Raw genomic sequence first — 27,956 nt, 5'->3', positions numbered from 1 at the left:
AAATCTTCTTAAAGAAGGCAACTCAAGCAACCATTTGAACTTGCTGCTTAAAACAACGATATGTGATAATCTGTGAAAAGCTGAGAACTATTTATTTCCTCAAAGGTTTCTGCTAAGTATGTGTATATCCCCATGGAAGACACTTCGCCTGGGACTGCTTTGCAATGGAGCAGTTCCTCTGTGTGAGATTGATCTGCTGCACATCAACTGGGTAGGTGTTTCTGCCTTCTACTATTGTGAGAAAAGCCGTAAATTTGTTCCTATTACAAATGTTATAAACCTCTATAAAGTCTGATCAGATAATCTAGACAAGTTTGCCTGAAGCACCAATGAAAACTTGGTTAAACAAGGTGGCCAGATAAATCCAGAAGAGCTTTCAGTTGTATGCTTTCTGTTGCTTTTAGTGTCACCCAATGGAGGAAACTGCACAATACAAATTGTATTTATAAAATTTAATAACTCACCCTTTGGTTTAATTAGATATTCTGGCTCACAATTATAAGATACAATATAAAAACATAGTGCAGTAACTAAAACAGCCAAGGCTATTAAAACAAGCAGAAATTGAAATTTAGCACATTTGTACTTTAGAGATTATCATAGATATTTTTTATCTTTGCATTTTAAAGGGTGGAGTCTGCCTCACTGCTGCAAGAATTGTGCATGTTTTTTTCTTCATTTTTAATGTGAATTTGTATTTCTTTTATCTTTTTCCATGCAGAATAGGGATTGGAAGAATTCTAAAATCTTCAAACCAATTGTAATACATTTTAATTCAGAATATTTCTGAAAAAAAAATCCTGGCAGTCAAATATTGCTGAAATAAAGTAATCTATCTCACATTCATTAAGCAACATTAATTTCATACTATATACATACACACATTTTACGTGTACACAACAGCCATTAACTTTTCTACTAATATCCTCATTCACATTACATTCAAACCATTCTGAATCTAACCATTGTTCCATAATCCACCCAAATTTAAGCTACATCTTTCCAAAGCTTATTTGCTGTGTCCATTGAAACTTAAATCCTATGAGGAATTCTATATATGAAGTACAGAAATCCTGTATATGTTGGCTTCTCCTGGGTGTAAAATGTGTGGCTTTTAAATTAGCTTGCTGCAATACATGAGTTTTGTTCTGATCCAGCAGAATCCTTCCTCTGCTCTAATGGCCATAATGATCACACCATTTTAGACTTGTGATGCTTCGTGCTCTGCTATGTAATTATCTCCAACAAAACTCTTGGCATGAATCCTGAATATATTTTCTGAGGTCAAGAAGAGGTAGCATGAGAAATTCCCCTGCCAAGTAACCTTCAATTGCCAGAGATGAAGGTATTAATATTTTGAACCTCTGTCCTTCTAGCGGGACACAACGCTACTACTTCACCGTTTAAAGCTCTAGCACTGACACTGTCTTATCTTGGGTCTTCTTTAGTGTGACAAACATCAGACAAGAACAAAACTATTAGCATAATGCCCAGGGAAAAGAGTCTATATAAATTGACAAAGAAGCATTATATTGCAACAAAAATTCATCTAGTAAGTTTAATGCAAATAAATGGAATTAATCAGGTGTGCAGATAGTCCTTGACTTACAACCATTTGTTTAGTGCCTTGTTCAAAGTTAGAGTAGCACTGAAAAATGTGACTTATGACTATTTTTCACACATACGATGGTTTGCAGCATCCCTATGATCACATGACTGAAATTCAGATTGCTTGGCAACTGGCATGTACTTATGACGGTTGCAGTGTCCCGGATTCATGTGATCACCTTTTGCAACCTTCTGATCAGGCAAAATCAACGGGGGAGCCAGATTCACTCAACAGACACGTTCCTAACTTAACAACTGCAGTGGTTCACTTAAAAAATGTGGCAAGAAAGGTCATAAAATGAAGGGGGGGGGAACTAACAACTGTCTTGCTTAGCAACAGTAAGTTTGAGCTCAGTTGTGTTTGTATGTTGAGGATTATCTGTATTTCCTTAAACAATCAACAACACAACGTTAGGTGTCCTGACTCCCAATCCTTAAAAAGCTCCTCAATCACTGTGAGCAATTTGCTAAGAATGAAATAAAAATATGTTTTTGCCTGCTATTATTGAAGAGGCAACTCCAATTTGTTGCCCCCCCCCCCCGGAATAGTAGATACTCAGTCATATGTTATTTATGCACACTGAAAAAGGTCCTTTACCACTCTCTCCACTGAATCATTTGCTTGTTGGTTAAGGCTCCTTCATTAAGCTGCTATTCAACCAAGGGAGCTATTTGTCATTCTTCAACTTGGAACATTCCTAGTCTTAGGTATCAGCTGGAATGACTGATTTGGCATATTTAGCATTTAAGGAACAGTCTGTGGGAGCTCATTAGAATGCACACAAGGCAATCTTTTTTTTTTTTTTTAAACATGGATGAAATTAAGCCCTTCTTCCCCTGGGCAAAAGATCTGGGTCAAAACCAGGCAGCAGTAGTCTTTTTTTCACATTCAGATCCAGCAGAGCATTTTCCAAAAAATTTCCCAGACTGGAAAAATCTCAAACTCTGCACAGTCCACATCTTTGTTCATGTCCAATCTGTGCCTCATTTTATCTTATTTGTTGGCTTTGATCTGTACCTGGGTCTTCTATTTCTTGTACTGGAAGCACCATGGGTGAAGCTGCCCAAGGCAAATACAATTTAAGCTCAACCTAGAGACGTGGACCATTGGCAAGGAACTAAATCTTTACTACAGTTCAGGAGCTATGGCCTTTCCAGCCTGGTGACAGCAACTGAGCAGGTGTTTGGAGGCCAAGACAGAATAGATTCTCTCTTTCCAAACCAACATGCTCTTTTCCTGCATCTCCCTTTACAAAAGAGGTTTTGGTTCTAATTTTTATGCATGCTGTAGGTATTAACTGCATATGTATTTCTTCAACATTCTTGATCTGAGAATCATTTACCAGTAAAGAACAGGGATTCAAAAGTTGTTATTTTGACCATTCCCATCTCAAACAACCCAAACCAAGAAATGTATTTAATATTACTTTTCATTCACCATGGTTTCTTCCAAAAGATCTTGAGCTTTTGCTTGGAGAGATATTGTATTCCTCAAAACAGCCACCTCTTAAATCTAGAACCCAGCTTTCCTCATCTGTTCTAGCATATGTTTAGACTGCTATGTTATTCCTTCTGACCATTTTTTTCTGATATGTATTGGGTTGCTGCTAGCAGTCAGTTGATCCTGTCTGCCATTGGAACCCATCCAAATTCAGAATAGAAAATGGCATTTTGCATTTTATGTATATTCCTAACATGACTGTGCCTATACAGTATGACAAAAATACTCAGTCCCATATATCATAGTCACTGCTTTCCTTAACCCTCATAGGTTTCTTTTTCCCATGTCAAGTTGTCATAACTCTCAATGGCATTCACACTTTCTGTGATTCACATTTATAATTACTGGTCTTAAAACAATATATTTATTGGAGTTACACAGAGGGAAGAGAGAACAAAAAAATGTATTTATTTTATTTATCAAATTTAGATACTGTACCACCCACCTCACTCATAGCCTGTGAATTTGTAAATCTCACTCTCTGACTCTGTAAATTATGCCCCTTAATAATAAACAAAAGTATTAAAACTACTTAGCTCATAAATCTCATTTGAAGCACACAGACCATATTATTCAAGAGAGAGGGAGAGAGAGAGAGAGAGAGAGAGATGTATATTGCAATAGCCTCTCATCTATGGTAACTTTGATTCAGCAACAGCAATGCAAACTCTACTAATATAATAAGAACAAAGTAATTGTTCCTAAGTACTTACAGATTCTTAGATTTGAAGGTTTCAGCAAATTCCCATATACTTTGAAGAGATGCAAGATCTAAGGTGATTGCTTCTACCTTGGCTTTGTGCTAAAATGAGTAAAAGTTAAAAGTTCAAAAGATCAACATACTTATTCCACAGTATCATCCAATAACAAACATGCAACAACATATGTTTAAATACTCTTATTTAATCATAGTGGTACAGATTACAACACTTCAAAATATGTAGATTGTTTAAAGAAAGGTTTTTTTTATGCTGAGGGTGCATGCAGCCAAAGTGAATCCTGAAAGAGATATTCAAATATCTCAACGTATTTCCAGATAAACCAAAAGGTTGACCCAAAAGTTTGCTAGATCTTTTTTTAAGTTCTTATCACCATTACCAGCAGAATAAATAAAACCGAACTACCTGAGCAGTATTTTTTCTTTTTTAAAAAAATCAAACTGTTCATAAATGTATTGGCCTTTTCTGCTAACAAACATAACTCTTACAAAACTCGCTAAAAGTACCTTAAAATTACAATGTTATCCAAAGTTGATCAGTTAAAATCTGCTAGGCTCAATGAGTTAGGCAAAATCTACTATGAATGATTATATTAAATTTTAGGAACAGAAAAGTATTTAAGTAATTTAAATCAATATAGAAAAATATCCAGTTCAGAGGCTACAATCATCAGATTTTGGGGGGGGGGATTAGACATTTTAAAGGAAGAATATAAAAGTAAAGATTTGCCCCGTCCAGTTATGTCCGGTTCTAAGGGGAGATCAACCCTGACTGCTCTTTAAAAGGCCAGATCCTGAAGTTGAAACTCAAGTACTTTGACCACCTAATGAGAAGGAAGGACTCACTGGAGAAGAGCCTGATGCTGGGAAAGATTGAAGGCAATAGAAGAAGGGAACGACAGAGAATGAGATGGCTGAATGGAGTCACTGAAGAAGTAGGCGTGAGCTTAAATGGACTCCAGAAGATGGCAGAGGACAGGAAGGCCTGGAGGAACGTTGTCCATGGGGTCGCGATGGGTCGAACACGACTTTGCAACTAACAACAACAACAACTCATCTCTGTTTCTTAGCCAAGGGAACCAGCTTTGTCCAAAGATCCTTTCTGTGGTCAAGTGGCCGGCATATGCTGAGGTACACTGAACACTGTTGCTGTCCCACCAAAGTGATACCTATTTATCTACTTGCAATTTGTATGCTTTTGAACTTCTAGGTGGGCAGGAGCTGGGGCAAATAATAGGAGCTCACCCCATTGTGTAGCACTCAGATCTCTAATCCCAGCTGTCAGTTTTCCAGCTGACAAGCTTAACATCTATAACCGCTGAGCCATCACACCCCCAGAAAAGAAAGAATATAAACAAACACAATGAAAAGTAAGAAAGTGAAATTTAAATGAGTAAACAAGGGATCTGAATATGTCATGGGAATTACAGTTTTCCAATACCTAACTAATTACATAACAATAGAATGTATTTCTTGTTTTGCTTTGTTTTTTTAAAAAAATCCTAAAAATAACTATAAAGCCCCGAGCTAAAAAAAAAAAAAAAAAAAAAAGATCAGGAACACATACAAAATCATCAACCAGAATTATAATAAATTGAACTGATTCTGAGAATTTACTCTGATTTTCCCATGAAGTTAAAATATAGAGTCTATACGTTGAAAAAAGAATTTAAATGAGGTAAAAATCAATTCATTAACTTACTGTCCAGGCATTTTAAAAATCAACCTTTCCAAAATATGTTCCCAAACATATAGTATCCTTGCAGTAGTTAGCATATGCAAAGCTAATTCAGCATAATTTAAAGTAATGAATGGTTTATCAAATTTAATAAAACTGTTGTAGTTTAAATTCAGCTGTTAAGATTTATTTCATTCTACTGTGCATTAGTTTCCAGGATTGTTGTGCTTTACAATATTGCTACCAAATATTAAAAAATAATACAACATTACATTTTCAGCAATTTTTAGAGAATGAATTGTTCATTTTAGCAAACGGTATTGGAGTAATATACCAGTAATAAAATATCTTATACCAATTTTGTCTAAATATAATGTTCAGAGTAAACGTAATGTTCTTTTTCCATTGTAATTTCCTCTGCTACACCTTTATCACTGCATTCAAATACTGTACTTTTGTAATCATACATTCTTTTGCTTGTTTAGACTCTGAATCATACTTCTCCAGCCATTTATAAGTAAGTCCCAGCAAATATTCTGAATTATGTTTGACAAGGTTTTCTTTAATTCAATGATGCTTCTTACCATTCCTCTTTTATCTGTGCAATTATTTTAAAGTTAGTCTATCCATCTTGAAACCTGTCACGTAGACTAGACCATTGTGAAGAATCTCAAAAGATTTCATCATCTTGCTAATAATTAAATTTTGCAATTGGAACTCATTATGAATTTTCCACTGAACCAATTTCTGGAATTTACTTCCTCATAAAAGTAGACGATGGGGTGATAGGAGAGACATCTTATTATTTCCCTATACTTGACCTAGGCCCGTGGTGGCGAACCTGTGGCACACGTGCTAAACGTGGCCTCTCTGTGGGCACACGCGGAATTGCCCCAGTGCTAGGCCTTCAGCTGAGTTTTATAAAACCTTTTCGCTTTAAGGCTCCCCCGCCATGTGCAAAAAAAAAGAAAAAAAAGGTTCAATGAACCAATTTCCAGTACTTGAGGGAGGGGGGCGGGAAATCTCACAAAGTTAGAATTGATTGAACTTTTTAGTCCCACCCAGTCTGCCGTTACCAGCACAGACACATGGAATATTCCTCCAATGAGATTTTCCCATGTATTTTACCAGGAAACATAGATAGGACAGACTAGAAAAGTCAGTGCCCTCCTAACCATACCCAAGCACTCCGAATTTGTTGGTGATGTCCATTTTGCTCTATGAGTTCATGGCGACCTAACCCTAACCCTAAATGGAATTTTCTTCCAATGGGATTTTCCCATGTATTTTACCAGGAAACAAAGATAGGACAGGTTAGAAAAGTAAATGTCCCCCTAACCATACCAAACCACTCTGAATTTGTTTGTGATGTCCATTTTGCTCTATGAGTTCATGGCGACCTAACCCTAACCCTAAGTGGAATTTTCCTCCAATGGGATTTTCCCATGTATTTTACCAGGAAACATAGATACGGCAGGCTAGAAAAGTAAGTATCCTCCTAACCATACCCAAGCACTAAGAATTTGTTTGTGATGTCCATTTTGCTCTATGAGTTCATGGCGACCTAACCCTAACCCTAAGTGGAATTTTCCTCCAATGGGATTTTCCCATGTATTTTACCAGGAAACATAGATAGGACAGGCTAGAAAAGTAAGTGTCCCCCTAACCATACCAAACCACTCCGAATTTGTTTGTGATGTCCATTTTGCTCTATGAGTTCATAGTGACCTAACCCTAACCCTAAGTGGAATTTTCCTCCAATGGGATTTTCCCATGTATTTTACCAGGAAACATAGACAGGGCAGGCTAGAAAAGTAAGTGCCCTCCTAACCATACCCAAGCACTCCGAATTTGTTCGTGATGTCCATTTTGCTCTATGAGTTCATGGCGACCTAACCCTAACCCTAAGTGGAATTTTCTTCCAATGGGATTTTCCCATGTATTTTACCAGGAAACAAAGATAGGACAGGTTAGAAAAGTAAGTGTCCCCCTAACCATAACAAACCACTCCGAATTTGTTTGTGATGTCCATTTTGCTCTATGAGTTCATGGCGACCTAACCCTAACCCTAAGTGGAATTTTCCTCCAATGGGATTTTCCCATGTATTTTACCAGGAAACATAGACAGGGCAGGCTAGAAAAGTAAGTGCCCTCCTAACCATACCCAAGCACTCCGAATTTGTTCGTGATCTCCATTTTGCTCTATAAGTTCATGGCGACCTAACCCTAACCCTCAATGGAATTTTCTTCCAATGGGATTTTCCCACGTATTTTACCAGGAAACAAAGATAGGACAGGTTAGAAAAGTAAATGTCCCCCTAACCATACCAAACCACTCTGAATTTGTTTGTGATGTCCATTTTGCTCTATGAGTTCATGGCGACCTAACCCTAACCCTAAGTGGAATTTTCCTCCAATGGGATTTTCCCATGTATTTTACCAGGAAACATACATAGGGCAGACTAGAAAAGTCAGTGTCCCCCTAACCATACCAAACCACTACGAATTTGTTTGTGATGTCCATTTTGCTCTATGAGTTCATGGCGACCTAACCCTAACCCTAAGTGGAATTTTCCTCCAATGGGATTTTCCCATGTATTTTACCAGGAAACATACATAGGGCAGACTAGAAAAGTCAGTGTCCCCCTAACCATACCAAACCACTCCGAATTTGTTCGTGATGTCCATTTTGCTCTATGAGTTCATTGCAACCTAACCCTAACCCTAAGTGGAATTTTCCTCCAATGGGATTTTCCCATGTATTTTACCAGGAAACAAAGATAGGACAGGTTAGAAAAGTAAGTGTCCCCCTAACCATATCAAACCACTCCGAATTTGTTTGTGATGTCCATTTTGCTCTTCGAGTTCATGGTGACCTAACCCTAACCCTAAGTGGAATTTTCCTCCAATGGGATTTTCCCATGTATTTTCCCAGGAAACATAGATAGGACAGGCTAGAAAAGTAAGTGCCCTCCTAACCATACCCAAGCACTCCAAATTTGTTGACGATGTCCATTTTGCTCTTCGAGTTCATGGTGACCTAACCCTAACCCTAAGTGGAATTTTCCTCCAATAGGATTTTCCCATGTATTTTACCAGGAAACATAGATAGGACAGGCTAGAAAGGTCAGTGCCCTCCTAACCATACCCAAGCACTACGAATTTGTTTGTGATGTCCGTTTTGCTCTTCGAGTTCATAGTGACCTAACCCTAACCCTAAGTGGAATTTTCCTCCAATGGGACTTTCCTATGTATTTTACCAGGAAACATAGATAGGGCAGCCTAGAAAACTCAATGCCTTCCTAACCATACCCAAGCACTCTGAGTTTGTTGGCGATGTCCATTTTTCTCTCCGAGTTCATGGTGACCTAACCCTAACCCTAAGTGGAATTTTCCTCCAATGGGATTTTCCCATGTACTTTGCCAGGAAATGTAAATAGGGCAGGCTAGAAAAGTTAGTGCCCTCCTAACCATACTCAAGCTCTCCGGATTTTTTGGTGATCTCCATTTTGCTCTCTGAGTTCATGGTGACGTAACCCTAAGTGGAATTGTCCTCCAATGGGATTTTACCAGGAAAGACAGATAGGGAAGTCAATGCCTTTGTATCAATACCCAAGCACTCCAAATTTGTTGGCAATGTCCATTTTGCTCTGTGAGTTCATGGTGATGTAACCCTAACCCTAAGGCATTCAATATGGACTTGTCAAGCAAAGCCTTCCTCTGAAGATCCCAGTGCTCAGATAGCACATACAACTCCATAATTACATACTACATCATCATCATAATCCTAACTCAATCCTACCTGCACTTGGCCAAAACAACTTTGCAATACACAAAACAGACACAACCAGCAGATATCTGGTGCAGAAGAGGAAAAAAAAGCCTCCCCCCCCCTCTCTTTCCTTTAAAGGTACAATGCTCTGTTCTCATCTCCATGGAGAAAATAAAAAGGCTGCCACAAAGACAAGGACAACAAGGGGTCAAAAACCATCAAGCAGTTCAACAGATTAAACCACACGCTGTTACTTAGCATGCTCTTGGGAACAGTGATTCAAGTCCACACACTATTACTCAGGTAATGTTTTTGCTCATTCTGGACAGCGTTGCAGGTCTCTCCTGCTGGTTTTGAAACCGAAGAGACAGCACTTGCGATATTATGAAGGGAACAGAGAACGAATGAGTGTCTGCTTCGGTGTTCCTACCTCCCTTCAATCCTTCCACCAGTCAAAAGGTGCACTTGAGAAAGAATGCAAAAAAATGAAAATAGATCAATAAATAGAGAACTTTGAAACATAGATTATCCAAGCTATGAATATGGCTTGCAGTCTGACATTTCAAGCCATAAACTGAACCCCTGCTTACCTGGAAAAACAAGACACTTTCTATTGTGAAGGCAACTGGGGTTCCTTTTTTTCCCCTCCCAACTGTTAAATTAATCTGAATTTCTACAGCTTTGTAGACTTAGCACAAGAAAGGTTAGTGAGAAGAACCACCTTCTGTGGGAATATTTCTCAAGCACCTTAAGTGGAAGGCTTTGAAAGGTCACACATTCAAATAATAATAAAAATAACAATGAGAGTTTCTACACTACCATTCATGAACATACATAAATGATAAAGACAGAAACATACACAATGACCCCTGGCTTATAGAGTAAAAAAAATGTCATTAAATCTTCACAAATCTGGCTTTTTAACCCCTCGTTAACTTACGTTTAAAAGCTGTTCTCGCTATTCATAAAAACTAGTGTATTTTTAAAGCTATCCTTTTGAGTCTTAATGTTGCTACTTGTAGCAAAAAAAAACAAAACTATAATGGTTTACTCAATCAATAAACTTTTATTTGGTCATTGACCAGCCTAATATAACAATTTAATAGCTCTTATGGACTTTTTGCATAAAAATGAAAAAAAAAATGTGATTTAAGGTTTTTGATGGTTAGACAGGATAAATTATAGAAAGAAGAGTCATGATGTAACCTTACATAGAGAGGTTAAAATATAAGTGTACTTATAATCGCTATGAAGAAGATCAAAAGCCTCTTATTTATAGCTTTCTTCATTTTTTTCTACCTTTCTTCTTTTTTTTCTTGTACTTTTAATTTTTTTTTTCAATATTTCAGGTTCATAATAGAAACAGTAATCTATAATCAGTAACTTTAAAAGAGATGATTTAACAGCATCCTTCAAGCTCTCTGCTAATGTCATAAGGTTATTGTGCAGATGACTCTTACAATTTCATCCCACATTGTTTTAATATTACATGATGCTTTGTGTCATGAAGTTTTAAGTGGTGGTGTGTTAACAAACATTTTGGTGTGTGCCTCTACAGCTCTTTTATGCCTAGATATCCTTTAGAAATTACTAACCAGATTAAGAGACTAGATTCTCCAAGGGCATCCTACAGAGATGTCACCAAGTTTTGCCATGCAAACTCCACTGAACTTAAGTTTTGAAACAGTTTTCTGCTAAATATAGTTGCAAAGCTCAGTTGCTGGGAATAATATAAGAAAGGATAAAAGCTTGTTTTAAGCCATGGCTTTCTACAGAACATCCGTAAGATGAATAATAATGAAACATATAAATAAATTGTAGCTATCCGCATGTATGTGTACGTGCACCACTTGTGGGAAAGTGATATAGTTTCATCATCATTTAATAATCCAGTAACTTTAAGGGGAAAATCAGCAGGGTGGACTTGGAAAGTTTTGTAGAAAGATTCGTTTAAATCATGGGTTCATTTGTTTCTGATGAATTAGCTTGCTCATATACTCTTCAATTCTGACCATAACCACACAGATCAAAAACACTGGCTCCTTTTAACTAGCTATCCCAGATTGTTATCAAAGCAATTCTTGAGTCACCACTCTTGTTTGGTGCACATAAAAGCAGGAATGGATGTGTCTTATCTTCTCATAACCAGGGGAAATGAAGAAAAAGAATATATAAACCCAGGCATCTAATATTCAGCTTACATTTAGCTTTTACCTTTGAACTTGTGCTACAAAACTCTTCCGAAATGAGGGAACGTATTACTGAACACAACTGAGTTAGTTATATTCAATTAGATGTTTATGGCGGTAGCACAGGCCATACATCAACTTTTTTTTCCCCTCCATGCCAGTTTTAACTACAGCTAAAACTGTCTATGAAGATTATCAATCATCCCGGTCACAGTTGTCCCAAGGGAGTTTTTTCCCCCCAAAAGGCAACTGGACTTCCTTCTCATTCAAAAAGCTTCTTCAATTCCACGTGACTGGTGGGAAATGGAAGGATTTATATTCTTTTCTTTATATATTTATATTCTTTTTATAGTTGCGACACTGAAAACCCATGATTGTCATGATGTTCACATGCGATGTTGGGAGTCTGCTGAGATCTTCGGATAGATCCTTGGACAGATAATAAATAAATAATAAAATAAATAAACTTTATTGTCATTGTGTGTGTATACACAGTATACACATACAACGAAATTTACATGACACCCAAAGACCAGGTCCCACATACATAATCCCCAAACACACTCCCACCCACCACAATTCCCCACCCCTAAAACCACCCAAACATCCACCCAGCAGACCAAGTAATACTGTCCAACAGTTCACTGATGGTGGCCCTTTAGTTCATTATTAAGTGCAATTATAGCTCTGAGATACAAACTATACAGGAAACGGATGGTCCGAGTTTTAAATGTTCTATATCTTCTGCCAGAAGGCAACAGTCCAAAGAGATTGTAAGCAGGATGGGAAGATCCTGCCAGTCATTCATTCATTCATTCATTCATTCATTCATTCATTCATTCAAGTCTACATACCACCTATCTCACAATTCCTAGGCAGCTTTCATGATACTACAAGGAAGAGGTGATCTAGTGCCATTCAGGAAGGTTGAAATCAGTCAACCGCACCTTCATCTACCATCTCTCTTTCCCATTCCTGGTGACCATAATGGATACACTGAAACTATTTACATTAAACATCTCCAAATATGCCGTAGTCAACCTTCTTTAAAGAAGATGAAATCTCTAAACCTGAGAGCCAACCTTGATACGTCTTCAAGAGCTTGAGACCAAGTCCAGATTGGATCTCCTAGCAAGAGGGGGCGTGTCAAGTTTGGCTACTTGGTCTCAAGAGCAGGCAGACAGTGAAAGCCCATTGGTGGATTCTCCATCTCCTGTACTGGAGAATTGACATTAGAGAGTTGCAGAGATTCCGAGGGCTTTCTACATCCTGAAGGTGCAGATTGTCCAGCCATACGCAATCATTGCCCTCAAGGATCCATGTGGCACAGACATGCAATATTATTTTCCTTAGGTTAAGCTCCAGAAAGTTAGTGACATTAGTACATGGTAGCATTAAGGAAAATTACTCTTTTCTCTATGGCACCCCTTTCTATGGACTTGAATGGCTCGCTAAATGAATGCCATATTTAATTATATTTTCTTCATTAAATCACTAGTCTTCATCAAAGTGAAATGCGTTGCCAAAGGAAAACATTCATTCAAGGAGGGTTGTTTGTTTACTATATGATTGATGATATGCAAAATCAAATTTAATTCTTACACAGTGTGTAGTATTCTCCCCCAGCACCACCAACACTCCCAATGTTAGAAAGAATAGGTACTAGACAACATTCTTATTTAATTCAAAAAACATTCCATGTTTACACAGAGCAAATCTATTAAAACTGTTTAGAATATAATTGGCAATATTTTTTGCTCATGCTTAGAAAAATGCTTATCAAGCCAAAAGTTCTAACCAGAAAAGTTAAAACACTCAGAAAGCTAGCAATTTCATAATAGGCAATGTATTCAGTTTACAGCTTAAAGAGTGTTTAAAAATGAACACTGCACGCCACAGCAGTTTGGCAGTAAACATGATTGTGCATTTATACCTCGACACTGAAGGAGCCTTTTTCATAGGGATTTTTCATTCTAATGCAAAGGATGATTTACATTAAATATAGGTAAAGTGTGGTTACATTTTCCTGAAGGACTGCAAAGATAGGGAAGAGAACTATAATAAGTTGAAGCATAAAAGCTTTCTGTCATAATATTTATTATAATGGCATATAAAAGAGCTGAAATAAATAATAGATGACTAAAGGTAAATTCACATGATAAAGAATCCTTCAGCAAATACCATTACTTGGTCTGCTTAGAGTTTTATATACAGTTGAAGACTCTTAATAAATAAAACTGCAGTTCCTATAACTTATATAAGTGCTGGTGGAAGGCAGCAGAGGAAATGTAAGATGTACTTTTAAAAAGCACAGAGTGGACATTAGCTAATTTAGTACATAATTATATTCTCCACAGATAGGCAGTGTACATTTTCAGGTATTTAAAAGCTTTAGTCCATGCACCCACCCTGCCTTACTCTCCCCCCACCCCCAAATAAATCCTAAATAGTACACCACTCAAACATGTCCCTTTTAGTAGCAAAGAAAGCTTGTCCTCCAGTTTAATAAAGCAAATTCCAGTCCCCTACACCTGGGAAACACAGAAGGCAAGACGGAGGAAATTATATTTATAGTCCAAGAGATAAAACGTGTTTAAAAAGGAAAGGCTGCAAAGAGGAGGGGCAGAAGCTAAAGGGGATTTGATATCAAAGAGCTTCTATCCCTTGCATAGTAAATAAAAGCGTAAGAATGCAAGTTGAATGGACACCAGCCTAAAAGACTTGAAGAAGCACAAAGAAACTAAATCCAGACCAAAGTGTACCATTAGAATAACACATGGCGATTTTGAGGCATTGGTTCTTACAGCCAAGAATGTCTAGCAGTCGGTCGTAATAATGATCACTATGCAAGATGGATGAAAACAAGGAAATGCTTTCATTCCAGTTTGGGACTGTAAATATTATAATCCCTAATGCATACCCTTGCTGCAGGGGAATATTTATGTCAGGCAGGCTTTCTAAGCCATCCATGTATTTCTGAAGTTGCTGTGATTACTTTTCAGGCCTCTGTGTGGGGCACATGAATCAGATGGGGCAAAAATGTTGAGGCCAAGTGAAGATACGTTGGATCAGCTTTCAGAATTGGTTCCTTCAACGCCGCTAAGATAATTTTCTGAGGTCCATTAGAGGCCTTAATGGCTGGAATAATTCTGGGCTCATTTTTTTTCTTGTTTTCCTCCATGCCACGGCTATTTTCCTAGAAGACATTTCACGTTTTGCGTGGAGTGTTTTACAAACGATACAATCCTGCCAAACAACAGCTCAGTAAGCAGTTTCAGTATTATCTTTATGGCCCTGGGAGATTTACAGTGGAATATTCTTGGGACAAACCTATTTCTTCAGATCCTCCGTTGGCCACCACTCAAAAGGCAGTGATGTTCTCCAAGAAACATCAAGCAGAACTGCCATCTTCCTTTCCCAAGATTAAATGATAATATAGATGTTATTTTTTATCGTTTTCAAGTTCTCATGCAACTATTAGAGTTTTACACAGTGGAACCCAACCAGCTCAGCACATGTGGGACGGTATTATTATCAGTTGCTTATTTTTAATCAATATCTTAAGTATCATTAAGACATATTTCCAATCGTATTTAAAGAGAGAAAAAATTAAAATAGATACAGACCAATTAAATTTAGATTACATGGTCTATAACGAGCCACAGCTTTGCATTTTTATTTTGGTGATTATCCCTGGCTAGCAAAATGCTTTTAAAAAATGTATATTGAATAAAACAGAATAATATCAGTAGTAGTATTATATTATCTTAAAATAGTCTTTTTTAATGTCGCTTCATAGAATTATGGAGCATAGAATTCCATAGAACAAAGAGATCTAGTTTGTCCCTTCTTTCTGCAATGGTCATATTTGAGAGAACAAAGTCTCACTTCCACAATGCAATATATGTTTTAAAATTTATAGACATCTCTCTCTCTCTCAATTATTAAGATTTTTAAAATCTTTTTTTAAAGTAGTATTATAAAATATTATAAATTAAAATAGACTAAATTATTGCTTGGAAATAAAATAATACAAATGTGCCCTTTCAAGCCAATTGTCCTTGAGTGGAATGGAAAAGCCATCAGGGTTTATTCCTGCAAAACATGACCACTCATGCTAACTCTAGATTTCCACTCATACGCTCTGAAAGACATGTAGAATTTTACTAATGTTTCAGCTACGTCTGTTCCTAAATTCCTTGCACGCACTCCAGAATTAAAAGAAGAACAACACCGCTGTATAAACCACGCTAAACCTTTGGAAAATGCAAGGTGTTCGGATTCTCAAAGAATTAATTCAATGAAAGGCAGGCTGGCTGGCTGGCTGTAGGCAGCATTGTGTGGGACCCACGAGAAGTCAGAGACCAATTTGCTTGCAATTGGTGGAAACTGAGAGATTTTCCAGCTGTAGAGACATTGAATACCACTTGTGCAGATGACAAGTATAGATTGAAACCTGTCCAAAGGATAAATATGTTTAACCAAATATGAAAGGGCTCTCCAGCTCTCTCTCTCTTTTCCTCCCTCTTCCCCGAGTTCATGATCGTAAGCAATGCTTTTGCCTGAAAGCATAGGCCTGCGCTGCATTGCACATTAATCCTTCAAACGCTAACAGATGCTGGCAGGGCTTTAGAGTGGAATGTATTTACAAAGTGACAAATTATGTTCTATATTATACACAGAGAAAGAAAGAGCACCTACAAATAGGCTGATGAATGTCAGCTGCAGTGATGACAAGTGGTTCATTTTTATTATATAGAAACCACCATCTTTTTTTTTTCCCAGGGAAGCCCAAACATTTATTTATTACAATGGGGGGGGAGAGAAATCTAGATTATATGGGACACAAAGTACCATCTCTAAGATCACTGATGTTCGTGGGCAGCTTCCACTGCCAGAAACTAAATTAAGACTGTAGCACAAGCTTAGTCTTGTTTGTTTTTTGTTGTTTTTTTTTAAAAAAATAATATGTGTTATATCACATGTACAAATTTTTCTAAAACATTCACTGGCATGTATATATGATAATTGGGCTTGATAAGGAAGCTATCACTATGGGCTGTTCTATATATTTTATTTAAAAAAAAATGAAGATTTTCGCATTGGTAAAAACAAAATCTACTCAGTCTATCACTGAGTAAGCCATACATGGAACACAAAGATTAATAAAAGTTCTAGCTTTGATCTGTTTATTGTTGCCTTGTTTTTGTTTTAAAATTCTGACGTACAACTTTTAAAATCACTTTGTTTTGCATGTATGTCCCTTCAAGTCAATGATGACTCCTGGTGATTGCCCGGTCTATTCATTGCAGCTTTTTAGCAAGATTTTGCAGAAGTGGTTTGAGAACTGAGAATTGCCTCTTTTCTAGGACTCAAGAGAGGGACAGGCCAAGGTCATCCAGCTGGCTTCCTACAAGTGTCCTGGTCCCTAGTCTGATGCCTTAACCATTGCATTAAACTGGCATCATAATTTAAAATGACTTGATGTACGCCAAGCATTTTTCATTCTGAAAAAATCCGTTGTGAATGTTCTGGAGTTTTCTGAAATGCTGATGGGATGTTTGGAGAAGGACCATACCTAGAACACTTAAACAGACACTTTGGAGATTGTAGTATTATATAAAAGAGCATTCTGCCTATTCATTCATTGAAGTTTTTTTTTTTTAAAAAAAAAAACAGCTATAATTTATTTAAAGGACTCTGAAGATCCAGACTATCCATAACCTTGAGTTGTGGGTTTGTAACCAAAAGGCAAAACAATCACACCATGACTTGTGTGAATGAGGTTAATCTGTTAGTTCTAATTAAAGCATAATCTAAGCTGTGTGTTGTCTTCTCCCATGCTGGAAAAATTTGTTCCAACATTGGATTAATCCAAGCTTAATATGTAGTTCCCCACCATGTGGCGTAGCTCAACTATCCTAGTAAATATGTTTACATAGAACAAGCATCGTCAAATGAGAAATGAATGGATTACTAACAATAAACAACAAATCAAATCCCAGCCATTTGTAGGATAACTCAGGTTTGTGGAAAAGATCCAGATTAGTATCTTCCGGTTCATAATTCTTCTGAGTATGTTTTTTCCTTCTTCTATCCCACTGCGTTAGATCAAAAGTGCTTCCCTCAGTTATCTAGACTGTACTATACTATTTTCCATTTTAGCAATAACAACACTGAATAGCTATAGATGCTTGTGACCTCCACAGTGAGCTTGCATGATTAATTAATATCTCCACCCCACTCTATGCTTTTGAAGCTGCTTTGCCTAGAGAATTTCTAGTTGATGTTGGATTCAAAGTGCAAAGTTCCTTATTTATAGATAAACCTTACAATACCTTTCTGCTCTGAATCCAACATCAGCCAGTAATTTTAGGCCTTATTAAATTACTGTATTTTATTCCATTCACTGTACAGTTATCTAAATTTTCACCTTTCACAAACTGCAGTTCCTTTAAACTGGTATGTCCAAAAAATACAATGATTTAAGGAACAGGAAAGCTTCATCAAAAACATTTTCTCAACAGATGTTTATAAACAGAAGGCAACATTTAAAAAAAAAAAAGACACCTGAACACACTGCCTCGCTATGTTGCACAAACCACTGTACAATCTACTGGAATTACTGCAGAAAGTCTTCCTGGAAAACATCCAGAAATTAAAAGGTGCCAACGAGCTTCCTAATAACCTTGCGTAGACGGAATTCTTATGAAGAAAATAAAGTTTATTGTCTGGAAAGAGAGAAAGCACGAGGAAAGCACTAAAGCAATGGAGGTGAACAATTAGACAGATGTTCACTTAAGGAAATAAAGGGAACCGAATAAGTCTTTGTGGAGGGAATTTTATGAGAATACTGACAACTCTGCACCTCATCAAGGGCATTGGTAAAGTTAAAGCTGCAAAAAAACTGCTGATGTTGAGGAACGTGGCATTTAGGTAACACGGCTCGTAGCAAAGTAACATTATACACTACCGATCTCAATTTGTATTCTCATGTGCAGTGACCATCCTCCCCTCATTTCCTATTCCCCTTCACTCATTCTCACCTTCCTGGCCCCAAAAAACTCATTTTAAAGACCATCCTGTAATTTAACCAAATGAAGACCCTTCTCTTGTTAGATAGGACACGTCCCAAACTTTTTTTTCTTCCTTTTTTTTTTTTTTAACTCTGACACCCAGCTCTATCCTAACAGGATGGACTTTCAGATTCTTTCTATTTGCTACGTGAGGCTAACCAGTTCATGTGTTGGTGTTGAAATACAGGAATGCCTAATGAGGCAGCACAATTTCTGAATGACTTTAATATGTTCTTGACTGCTTTCAAAATAGATTTGGCATGAAGGAAAGACTGGAAGTGAACGAGGTCTTTTTGAAGAGATGTTTTGCTCTCATTCTGGTTCTTTGAGATGAAGACTGGATCAGGTGAAAAGTAATCCAAGGTCTAACCTTTCTAGAACTCACAAGTAAGTCTTTAGACAAAAGTCAATATATATCCTATTTCCTTGCACCTAAGATTCAAATTGGAAAGAGTGTTTTAGAACATAGCACCATTAAGAGGTCAAGAGGAGGCTGTTTTAACAAATTCTATATCTATCTATCTATTTATTTTATTTTATTTTATTTTATTTTATTTTATTTTATTTTATTTATTTATTTATTTATTTATTTATGTGTGCGCAGTTTATGTCACCATCATCATTCTAGCCATTGTCTATCCATTGTTTCCAAGCAATACAGTCCTGAGCTTTCTTTTGCCAATTGGGGCCGCAATAGAATTTATGTACACAACTCAAAAATGCTTGAACTATCTTCAAACAATATTATATAGATACGTTCAAGCTTGTTCTCCAAGTTTTACATTTAAAAATAAGCTAATAATATTTAAGCAATCACCTAACTTTTGTTTCAGTTGTCTTATGAATAGTGACAGTAGTGTAATTGTCCTACTCTTAGTACCGGTAAGTCAGTGAAATTCATTTGGACACAATCCCAAAGTATGGCTTGGTTTTGTCCCTTTTTCTTGTACAGATCAAGTTTTTTTTTTCTTTTTACTAACAACAATTTAATGTTATGTCCAATCCCACCTATTGGTTTACTGAAACAAATTTCAGATTATGATTTATAAAAAAAAATATCTTATTCTCTGAAGTTAGAAGTAATGTTGAGTTTAGATTCATAATTCACAGTAAATTCTGATTGCTGAACTATGTTCTGCTAAATAAATCACAAATAACCTCTAATTCAATTAGTATGTCACATTATAAACCATGTTTTATAATCTGGAAGAATCCAGATTTGGTGCCAAGCCAAAATGAAGCATATTATAATTTAGTTGCAGTGGTTAACTAAGCCAATGCAGAATTTGGATGTGAAGATCAAATGAAAATATTGAAAAATGAGGCTAACGTTCCAATCATTTCTTCATTGCTTTTGCAGAACAGAATGGAAGAATTGCTTGATCTTTCCTGAGCTTTTTCTAAAATCTTAAAATGTGGAGGAGTCTAGGGGCAGAGTAAATCAATTCTGTTTTATTATCATGTTGATGGTGTTATCCCCTTTCAACTTTATTTTTTGCCAATTTGTCATAGTCATACCATTAAGAGACCATGGGTTTTCTTCAGTTCCATTTGTAACAAAAGATAAAGGCATTTTAAAATAAATCCAATTAGTAAAAATGTATATTTTTACATTTAATAAACATACAAAAGATGATAAAGTTACATGTGAATCAATACACACTATTGCTTTTAAAGTAACAAAACTAAAAGCTACTAAAAAGGAATGTCACATATACAGTATTTTAATATCCCATTTTTCCCCCTGGCCTTGAGAAATAACAAGGGGGAAAAAAGTAATGGATTCAATCTCCAGAAATATTTACACTTACAATTTTCATTTTAAACTTGAGAGTGTATCAGATTTGGAAATGAGTGAAAAGTAATTCAACAAAATCTATATAAATATAAATGCCACATGTTTATCATTAGAATACTCAGCATACTCAGTGCAGATTTGACTTTATAGTTCAACTACGTATCTCTGATAAAAATAAATGAAGAACAAGTCAAATTTATGTCTGACGTGACCACAAACCACAGGAATTTGGACTGACCAGCCCACACAACCACTTTTATAAGTTAGTTGACCAGAAATAAGCATGTTAATTCATCAACCTGTCAAAAGAATGACATTCATTCATAAATACCGTCCAGTATCCTCCATACCTGCTGAATATTCTCCAGCCTAGTGAAAAATGCTAATTATATACTTATTTTTTTGTGTCTTTGGACAATACATTGAAAAGAATAATGACAAGAGAACAGAGAATGATGTAATAGCTCTTGGGACAGGATCCATAAGGTTGAAGGAGATGAGAAAAATGACCTAACACATTGGCCCAACATGGCATCTGGAATAGTCATTTTTTTCCACTTAGTTTCACACACAGTGTTTTACCACAGGGAGGGGAGGGAGGGAAAGAGGGAGGGAGAGAAGGAAGGAAGGAAGGAAGGAAGGAAGGAAGGAAGGAAGGAAGGAAGGAAGGAAGGAAGGAAGGAAGGAAGGAAAGCTAATCTTACTCATATCCTTTTTAAATTTTTTAAGTTATTTACATATCCTTTCTGTTCCTCACAGAAGGGCTTGTATACCCAGCAAGTTTAATATCATACTATCAATGGCTCTGAAGGAGAGTTACAGCAACATCTCCTTCTAAAACCATATTTGCATGGTGACTGTGGAACAGTTGTTTTGTTATTCACTTGGGCTCTCTCTTACAGAAGAGAACATGCTCTTTTTGTAAGCAGACAATCCTAACTCTATCTCACGACAAAGCGGAAAGTTTTCTTCAATCACGGCTGAATAAAATCTCTGGGTTTTAATAGAATTTCACAGATCATTTACATATTAGAAGACTACCAAGCATGTCTTTTACATTTTTTAATATTACAAGTCATAAAATGAATTGTATTATAACTATGCAATTACACTTTTAACATGTATATTATACGAAACCTTGGTGCGTGATCGTAAAGAAATAAATAATAAAATAAACACAAAGAGAAAGCGTTAGTTCTATTGAAGGCTTTGATGATCCAATGGAAATGACATTCCCTGTCTAATCAAGTCCTAACAGCAAGATGATATAACCTACTGGGTGTCAGGCGCAAAAAGACTAGAGCCACACATTAAGTTCCAATTAAACTGATTCATTGCTCATGCCTATGCACAAGAGTCTAGTCAACTGGCAGTAAGCAGTATTTTGGCACTATATATATATGATTTAATGGCATTCAAGAGGGGTTGGATTTAGACCGCTTGTGGGAACATAGAGACTAAAGGCCAGGGGTGGGCAATTTCCCAAGAGGCCACATGGGAAACTGGGATTTGCTCTTAGGCCACTCATTCTCTCTCTAGGAAGAAGGCAATGGTAAATCACTTCTGAAATCTTGCCAAGGACTATTTCAATCTTGAGCCAAGAGTCAAAAACTGACTTGAAGATGTTCTTGCACACACACCCACACCCACACCCAAACACACAGGGTTAGAAACCTTGAGGCTGAAGAGGATCAGGCAAAAATAAAGCTATGCTTCATGAGTAGACCAGATGTTTAATATTCCTGTCATCAATTTTTCTACTACATCAAATCCAAAAACATTCATTAGGAAGATGTTCCTTGAATAGCTCTGAAACATCAGATTAATAATCACTTAGGACCAAAGACGCTGAAAGACAAAACAGGGAAAATAAACTTGCAGAAGGTAGGAAGTAATATATTCCAGAGAAAACTACTGATAACACTTTCAATTCAGAGACTTCAAAGTATAGTCATTTAAGAAGCTTGTGAAGAACAAATGTTTCCAAATAATGAGAAAGATCATCTGGCAAATTCTTGTCCATAGTTATTAGCAATGCCCTACAAAATTCAAGGTCACGTCACTTAATTCTGTAGTGGAAGGTTATATTGCAAGAGGCAACCATGACATTCAGTCACATTATACAACTTCTCATAAAACTAGCTAATATCTACCATGTAGAGAAGGAAAGTTTCTAAATTAAATATATGTAGAAGCCTTTGTTACATTAACAGAACATCCAGATTCAGCCATACTTTCATTCCATGCAGCATTAAACTTGTGAACTCTCAAGCTTCCTCCTTCCATTATATATTCAAGATGGACAGTGTTTAATATTTATTTGTTATGTATATGTAGGGGTGCGGGTCTATGCATATGTTGTATATAGTGTGTTTAGATGTGTGTCATGTATGTGTTCACTTGAGAGCGGGCAACTAAATTTCATTTTTGATGTGTGCCATTGTGCCCACAGTGAAAAAAATGACAATATGCCTTGCCTTGTTTGTATTTTTCATCCAAGCAGCTAATGACAATGTGCTAGAGCAGGGCTTTTCAACCAGTGGTACGGGTACCACCTGTGTTACCTTGGCACCTGGCAGATGGTACACGACCATCCTAAAAAAGTGGTAGCTGGGGAGAGGAATGAGCTGAACCGGTGGCAGCACCGCACAAGCCTGAGCGAGAGATGGCTGGAGCTGCAGTGCTGTCAGGGCTCAGCAGAAGCACCAAGATCAGTCCCAGGCTCCATCTGGAGCTCGGCAGTGATCCTGGTGCTTCTGCTGAGCCCTGAAGAAGCATCAATCAGCTGGAAAGCAGCACTGATCCTGGCGCTTCTGCTGAGCCCGGATGAAGCGCTGATCAGCTGGAATGTTGCAGCCTCTCCAGGGTCTTGTGATTTACGTGCTTGGGAACTGATTCATATTTATGACGGTCAGTGTCCTAGGGTCATGTGAAGTGACCAAAACCTGCTGCAACCACCCAGAAGATGGGGGGAATAAAAACCAAACACCCCCTCACCCCACCCCCACTCCTCAACAGAAATGCTCACAACAATGAAAACCTCAGACAGGAGGAAGAGCGCGGCCAGGCGGGCAAGCAGGTGTCTTGCTCGGCTGTGCCTTGGGGGGCACTTTTTTCAGTGCCATTGTAACTTCGAACAGTCACTAAGCGAACTGTTGTAAGTCGAGGACTACCTGTACTTTATCACCTTTTTCCTTTTTTTTGGGTCATCAAGTTTTTGACCCCTTGCTAGGCGACTGGTGGTACTCAGATATTGCCATATCCTAAAAGTGGCACAATGGGTGAAAAGGTTGAAAAGCCCTGTGCTAGAGAGGTAACTAAGCATCTAACAAGTTTTCTGTTATGGCCAAAGAATTACACTATATGAACCATGATCACTGTCATACAAATCCCAGGGATGGAAAACATTTAGTGTTCTACTAAGGAACTTATCGTTCCCATCAATCCCATCACATTATATGCCCTAAAGAATTTACAGTTGTACTTATTGCCAAGAATAACATGCCAACTATTTTTGTAGATACAGGAACAAGATAAAAAGACAATTTGCAAACTTGGAAAAGTTATATACTTATTGGTACATAAGGCAAAAGGGGGGAGGGGAAACAGTGTAAGAATCAAATGCTGCATCAGTTGGGAGATACGTATAGTCATAGTTTCAGTTGCAAAATGATGACGTCCTGACAGATTATCATTCATATGATTAAAGCAATATATAAAATATTCTGATCTGCAGGCAAATCTTTACAATATGAGAAAATCCAAATTCTAATTCCTGTTTCAAGCAGAAATAAGCAATAAGCAAAATTTGCCTAGACTGTATTTCTTAACTGTAACAACTTTAACATGTATGGACTTCAACTCATGCTGGTTGGGGAATTCTGGGAGTTGATGTCCACATATCTTAAAAGTTGTAGAGGCTGAGAAACACTGGCCTAGAATATGCCTCAACATATTTTACATAACTCATTCTGCATCGTCAGGTCAAGTTTCAGTATAATTCTTTGACGGCTGCTTGCCAACTAGAAGTTATATTCAGTCGATCCTCTCATTTCTGGCAGGCATGATCCATCCTCTTTTAAGTTTAATTTTTCCACCTACACCTTGACAGTTGTTCAAATCTGAAATTCTCAGCTGTTTGTTCAATATTGTGCTCAACATCAGACGTGCTACTTGCATTGCATTGCTTCAAAAGAGACATGGGTGGTTTCTATAGTTTGCCCAGGGTATGAACTTGCCTTACACTGGATCAGAATAATTCATATGTCCACCTCATTTAGTTCTCAGGAAAGAATCTTTTCCACTCCTGTTAAATCAGATCTTTTGGTCCGAGATCCAAGGTCATAAGTTAGAAATCTTCTTTTTGTACCACACTAAGGTTTCTATATTTCTATACACTGTGTGACTGTATAGGAACAATTAGAAAGGGAAACTAAAGAATGGCTGCACAAAATAGTCTAATGTCTAGTCTAATGAAGAGAAGGACGAGGGGGGACATGATAGCAGTGTTTCACTATCTCAGGGGCTGCCCCAAAGAAACGAATCAAGGAGAGAAGCAAGCTAGAACTAAGGAGAAACTTCCTGGCAGTTAGAACAATTAACCAGTGGAACAACCTGCCTCCAGAAGCGGTGAATACTCCAACACTGGAAGTCTTTAAGAAGATTGGACAACCATTTGTCTGAAATTGTATAGGGTTTCCTGCCTGAGCAGGGGGTTGCACTAGATGACCTCCAAGGTCCCTTCTAAGTATTATTATATTATTAATCACTGCTTATTATTATTATTATTATTATTATTATTATTATTATTATTATTATTATTATTGCTGTTGTTGTTATATTATCCACCAGAAGCAGATTTGGAAACTGTCTCAGAGGCAGTCAACTTACAACTAAACTAGCACCAAAATTTCCATTGCTAAGCAAGGCAGTTGTCCCATGAGTTGTGCCTCATTTTTCAACTTCTGCTTTGGCTGTTAAGAGAATCAATTTCCGTTTTATTGCACAAAACGCCTCAAAATTATGAAGTTTGTAAAATGAACCAAGTCGTCATTAAGTGAACCCAGCTTCACTCCATTGACTCTGCTTGGAAATTGGCTCAGAAGATCGCAATCATTGTAAATACGTGCTAGTTGCTAAAGTTTGTAAAGTGACCATAGAGATGCTGCGCTGGCTATAAGTGCAAAAACAGTCAATAAACGTATGATGATAAGTCAAGGACTTGCACGTTCATTGTTTCTCAGTAGGTTAAAGTGAAGGAAACTCTTCCTCCAGCCTCAGATGATACATGACTGGACACCAGATACCACCAGTTACATTAGTTTTTTGCATAATACTACAACACCAAATGAAGCAGATGATGGCTTAGTGTGAGATACCAACCAACCAACCACTGGAGACACCAGACAGCAAGTTATCTCATTAGGAACTTCAAGATTTCCTCTATTAGTCTAAAAAGCCAGAGAAGATCAGAATGATGTGCTTCTTTACTCAGCCAATTATATCCTATGCTCAGTGGATTCCAATGATCCAATTACAATCACGTAAACAAAGCATTTTGCTATGCTTAGCCCAAATTGTAGTGTTCAGTGCTTAAAGTTATTAGAGATTCTAAATTAGTTTTTAATTCCAAATTGCCCCAGTAGACTTCTTTTGAATATAGCTTCTTCTTTTTTTTCCTAATTAGCTGTACCAGCACGGCTATTTATTTTAATGTTTCAGCGATGCTGTTTGCAAAAAAAAAAAAAAAACCAAAAAACATTAAATGCACACACTCCTGTGAAAAAAGAGATGCTTCTCACATTACAAGTGTAAAATTTAACAATAGCCTATATCTCAAATACTTTTAGTTGGTCCTTTTACAGATGATGATACTCTCAAAATATGTTATATATTAAAGTTTTTAAGATTCACTTACTATTGTTTTCTCTTTTTATGACCCCGTAATCCCTTGATTTAGGGTGGGGTCCGGGCGACTGACTGAAGCTGAGCATTTACTGACCTGATGCCCTTCCTGACGCCTATAGCAGTGATGGAGAACCTTTTAGAGACCGAGTGCTCCAAAACTGTCCCACCCCCGCTCCACCTGCCCACTCCCGTCCTGCTCTGCCCTCACCCCGCCCATCCTCAGAGCCATCCACGGCACGTCGCACATCGCCCAGGCGGCCCTGCAGCGCCATGGTGGCCACGCCCTCCACCCGCACTCCACAGCATCTGCTGCCCAGCTGCCATGTGCTTGGCTGTGCAGCTCCGCACAGGCCGCACCCGGGAGTGATTCTCCTCCGGGGGGGCTGCTGGTGAGGAGGGAGCTATGGAGGGAGGCGGAGCTGGGGCGACGGCATGAGTGCCCACAGAGAGGGCTCCGAGTGCTGCCTCTGGCACTAGTGCCATAGGTTCGCTACCACTGGCCTATAGCATTCACTTACTACCTATAAGGTGACTTATTTCTGCTTTGAAAAAAAAATGACTTCAATCTTTTTCCACTATGCACTGAATCAATAAGATATCAAGTGTGGAACATATACAGATATCTGTATTATTCACCCATAGGGGTTACTATATCTTTGCTTATGCACATAACAGTAGAGAACAGCTGCTGGAAAATTAATCTGGCTGTTCTAAAGGTATAAAAATCAGAAAAAAAGGAAACAATAACACCACCAAAATGAACCGCAAGAAATATTATGAGTGGATACTAATCTCCAAAAAGAAATCAAAGTAGGTTTTTTTTAATTATTATTACTGTCATTGCTATTTCCGATAGAAAAAGAAAATTAAGGGCAATACTATCGCCAAATATGATGACTGACTTGGTTCAAATGAGATGCACTATCAAAAAATATACAGCAGGATACAAAAAACTTGAACACTCTTTAGAAAGAGCTATTCACTGTAATGCACTGATTCTCTGAACAGACTTTGGAAATAATCTTTCTGGGTAAATCTGAATGCATGTTTGGTGTATTGCAACTTAAGTTTATTAAATATAGACTTCCTGTAGTGTTAATAATTTTTTTTTTTTTTTTTGTCTTTCAGGGTCAAGCATAGACTACATTCCCCCCCCAAAAAAAACAACTGATCAAGGAAACATTTTAGTTGAAAGGTCAATCCCTGTACAGAATGATTCCCCTCCCCCGCTGTGGTACCCACATCCATTTCATATCTAGCATCTTTTTTTCTGCCTTTTCTCCTGCTGTAATTCCATTGGTATTAGAAATATTCTAAATTTCTAAATTTTACAATTTTTAAAAATGCCTTTTTTATATCTTATTTTCCAACCTCTAATTTTCGCCAGCCCAACGGACACAACTGGTGTATCTGTCAAACAAACAAAGAAGAATGAGAAGTAGAAGATGATTTTATCATAGATAGAACAACCTCAATATTTATTTATGTTTCATATTTCTTAATTGCCCATCTCCCTTGAATAACTATAGTAATAAAATGTTCATAGGAAACCTTTTTTTAAATGGCTGAGTCATTAGCACTAGGCCCTCCCAAAAGAGCATACAACTGTAAGGCACAGATTGATTCCTCAATGGAAGATGCACGTCCCACACATTCCCAACTAGAGGACACAAGCTTACCATAATCTTATGAATCTTATGAATCGGTTT

General features: G+C 37.3%; 1 protein-coding gene and 1 long non-coding RNA gene across 7 annotated transcripts in view; one reads left to right on the top strand and one right to left on the bottom strand.

Annotated features, from left to right (window-relative positions):
- Window positions 1-27,956, bottom strand: part of WWOX (WW domain containing oxidoreductase) — a 490,323-nt gene that overhangs the window by 378,047 nt on the left and 84,320 nt on the right. For 5 of the 6 annotated variants that reach the window (XM_039327474.1, XM_039327475.1, XM_039327477.1 and 2 more), the window contains exon 6: window positions 3,823-3,911. In XM_039327474.1, coding sequence (XP_039183408.1) covers window positions 3,823-3,911 — 89 coding nt within the window. Of the gene's footprint in view, window positions 1-3,822; window positions 3,912-27,454; window positions 27,658-27,956 lie in introns of those variants that run through there. The other variant, XM_039327479.1, reaches the window with a different exon arrangement.
- Window positions 32-27,510, top strand: LOC120300921. The gene is made up of 3 exons (XR_005554783.1): window positions 32-211; window positions 18,796-18,929; window positions 27,376-27,510. It is a non-coding gene; the product is annotated as an uncharacterized LOC120300921 (long non-coding RNA).

Source organism: Crotalus tigris, unplaced genomic scaffold (genome assembly GCF_016545835.1).
Source record: "Crotalus tigris isolate CLP2741 ecotype Arizona unplaced genomic scaffold, ASM1654583v1 scf7180000024362.2655971311:6658466, whole genome shotgun sequence".
NCBI lineage: Eukaryota > Metazoa > Chordata > Lepidosauria > Squamata > Viperidae > Crotalus > Crotalus tigris.
This window is presented reverse-complemented; position numbering and strand designations above follow the sequence as displayed.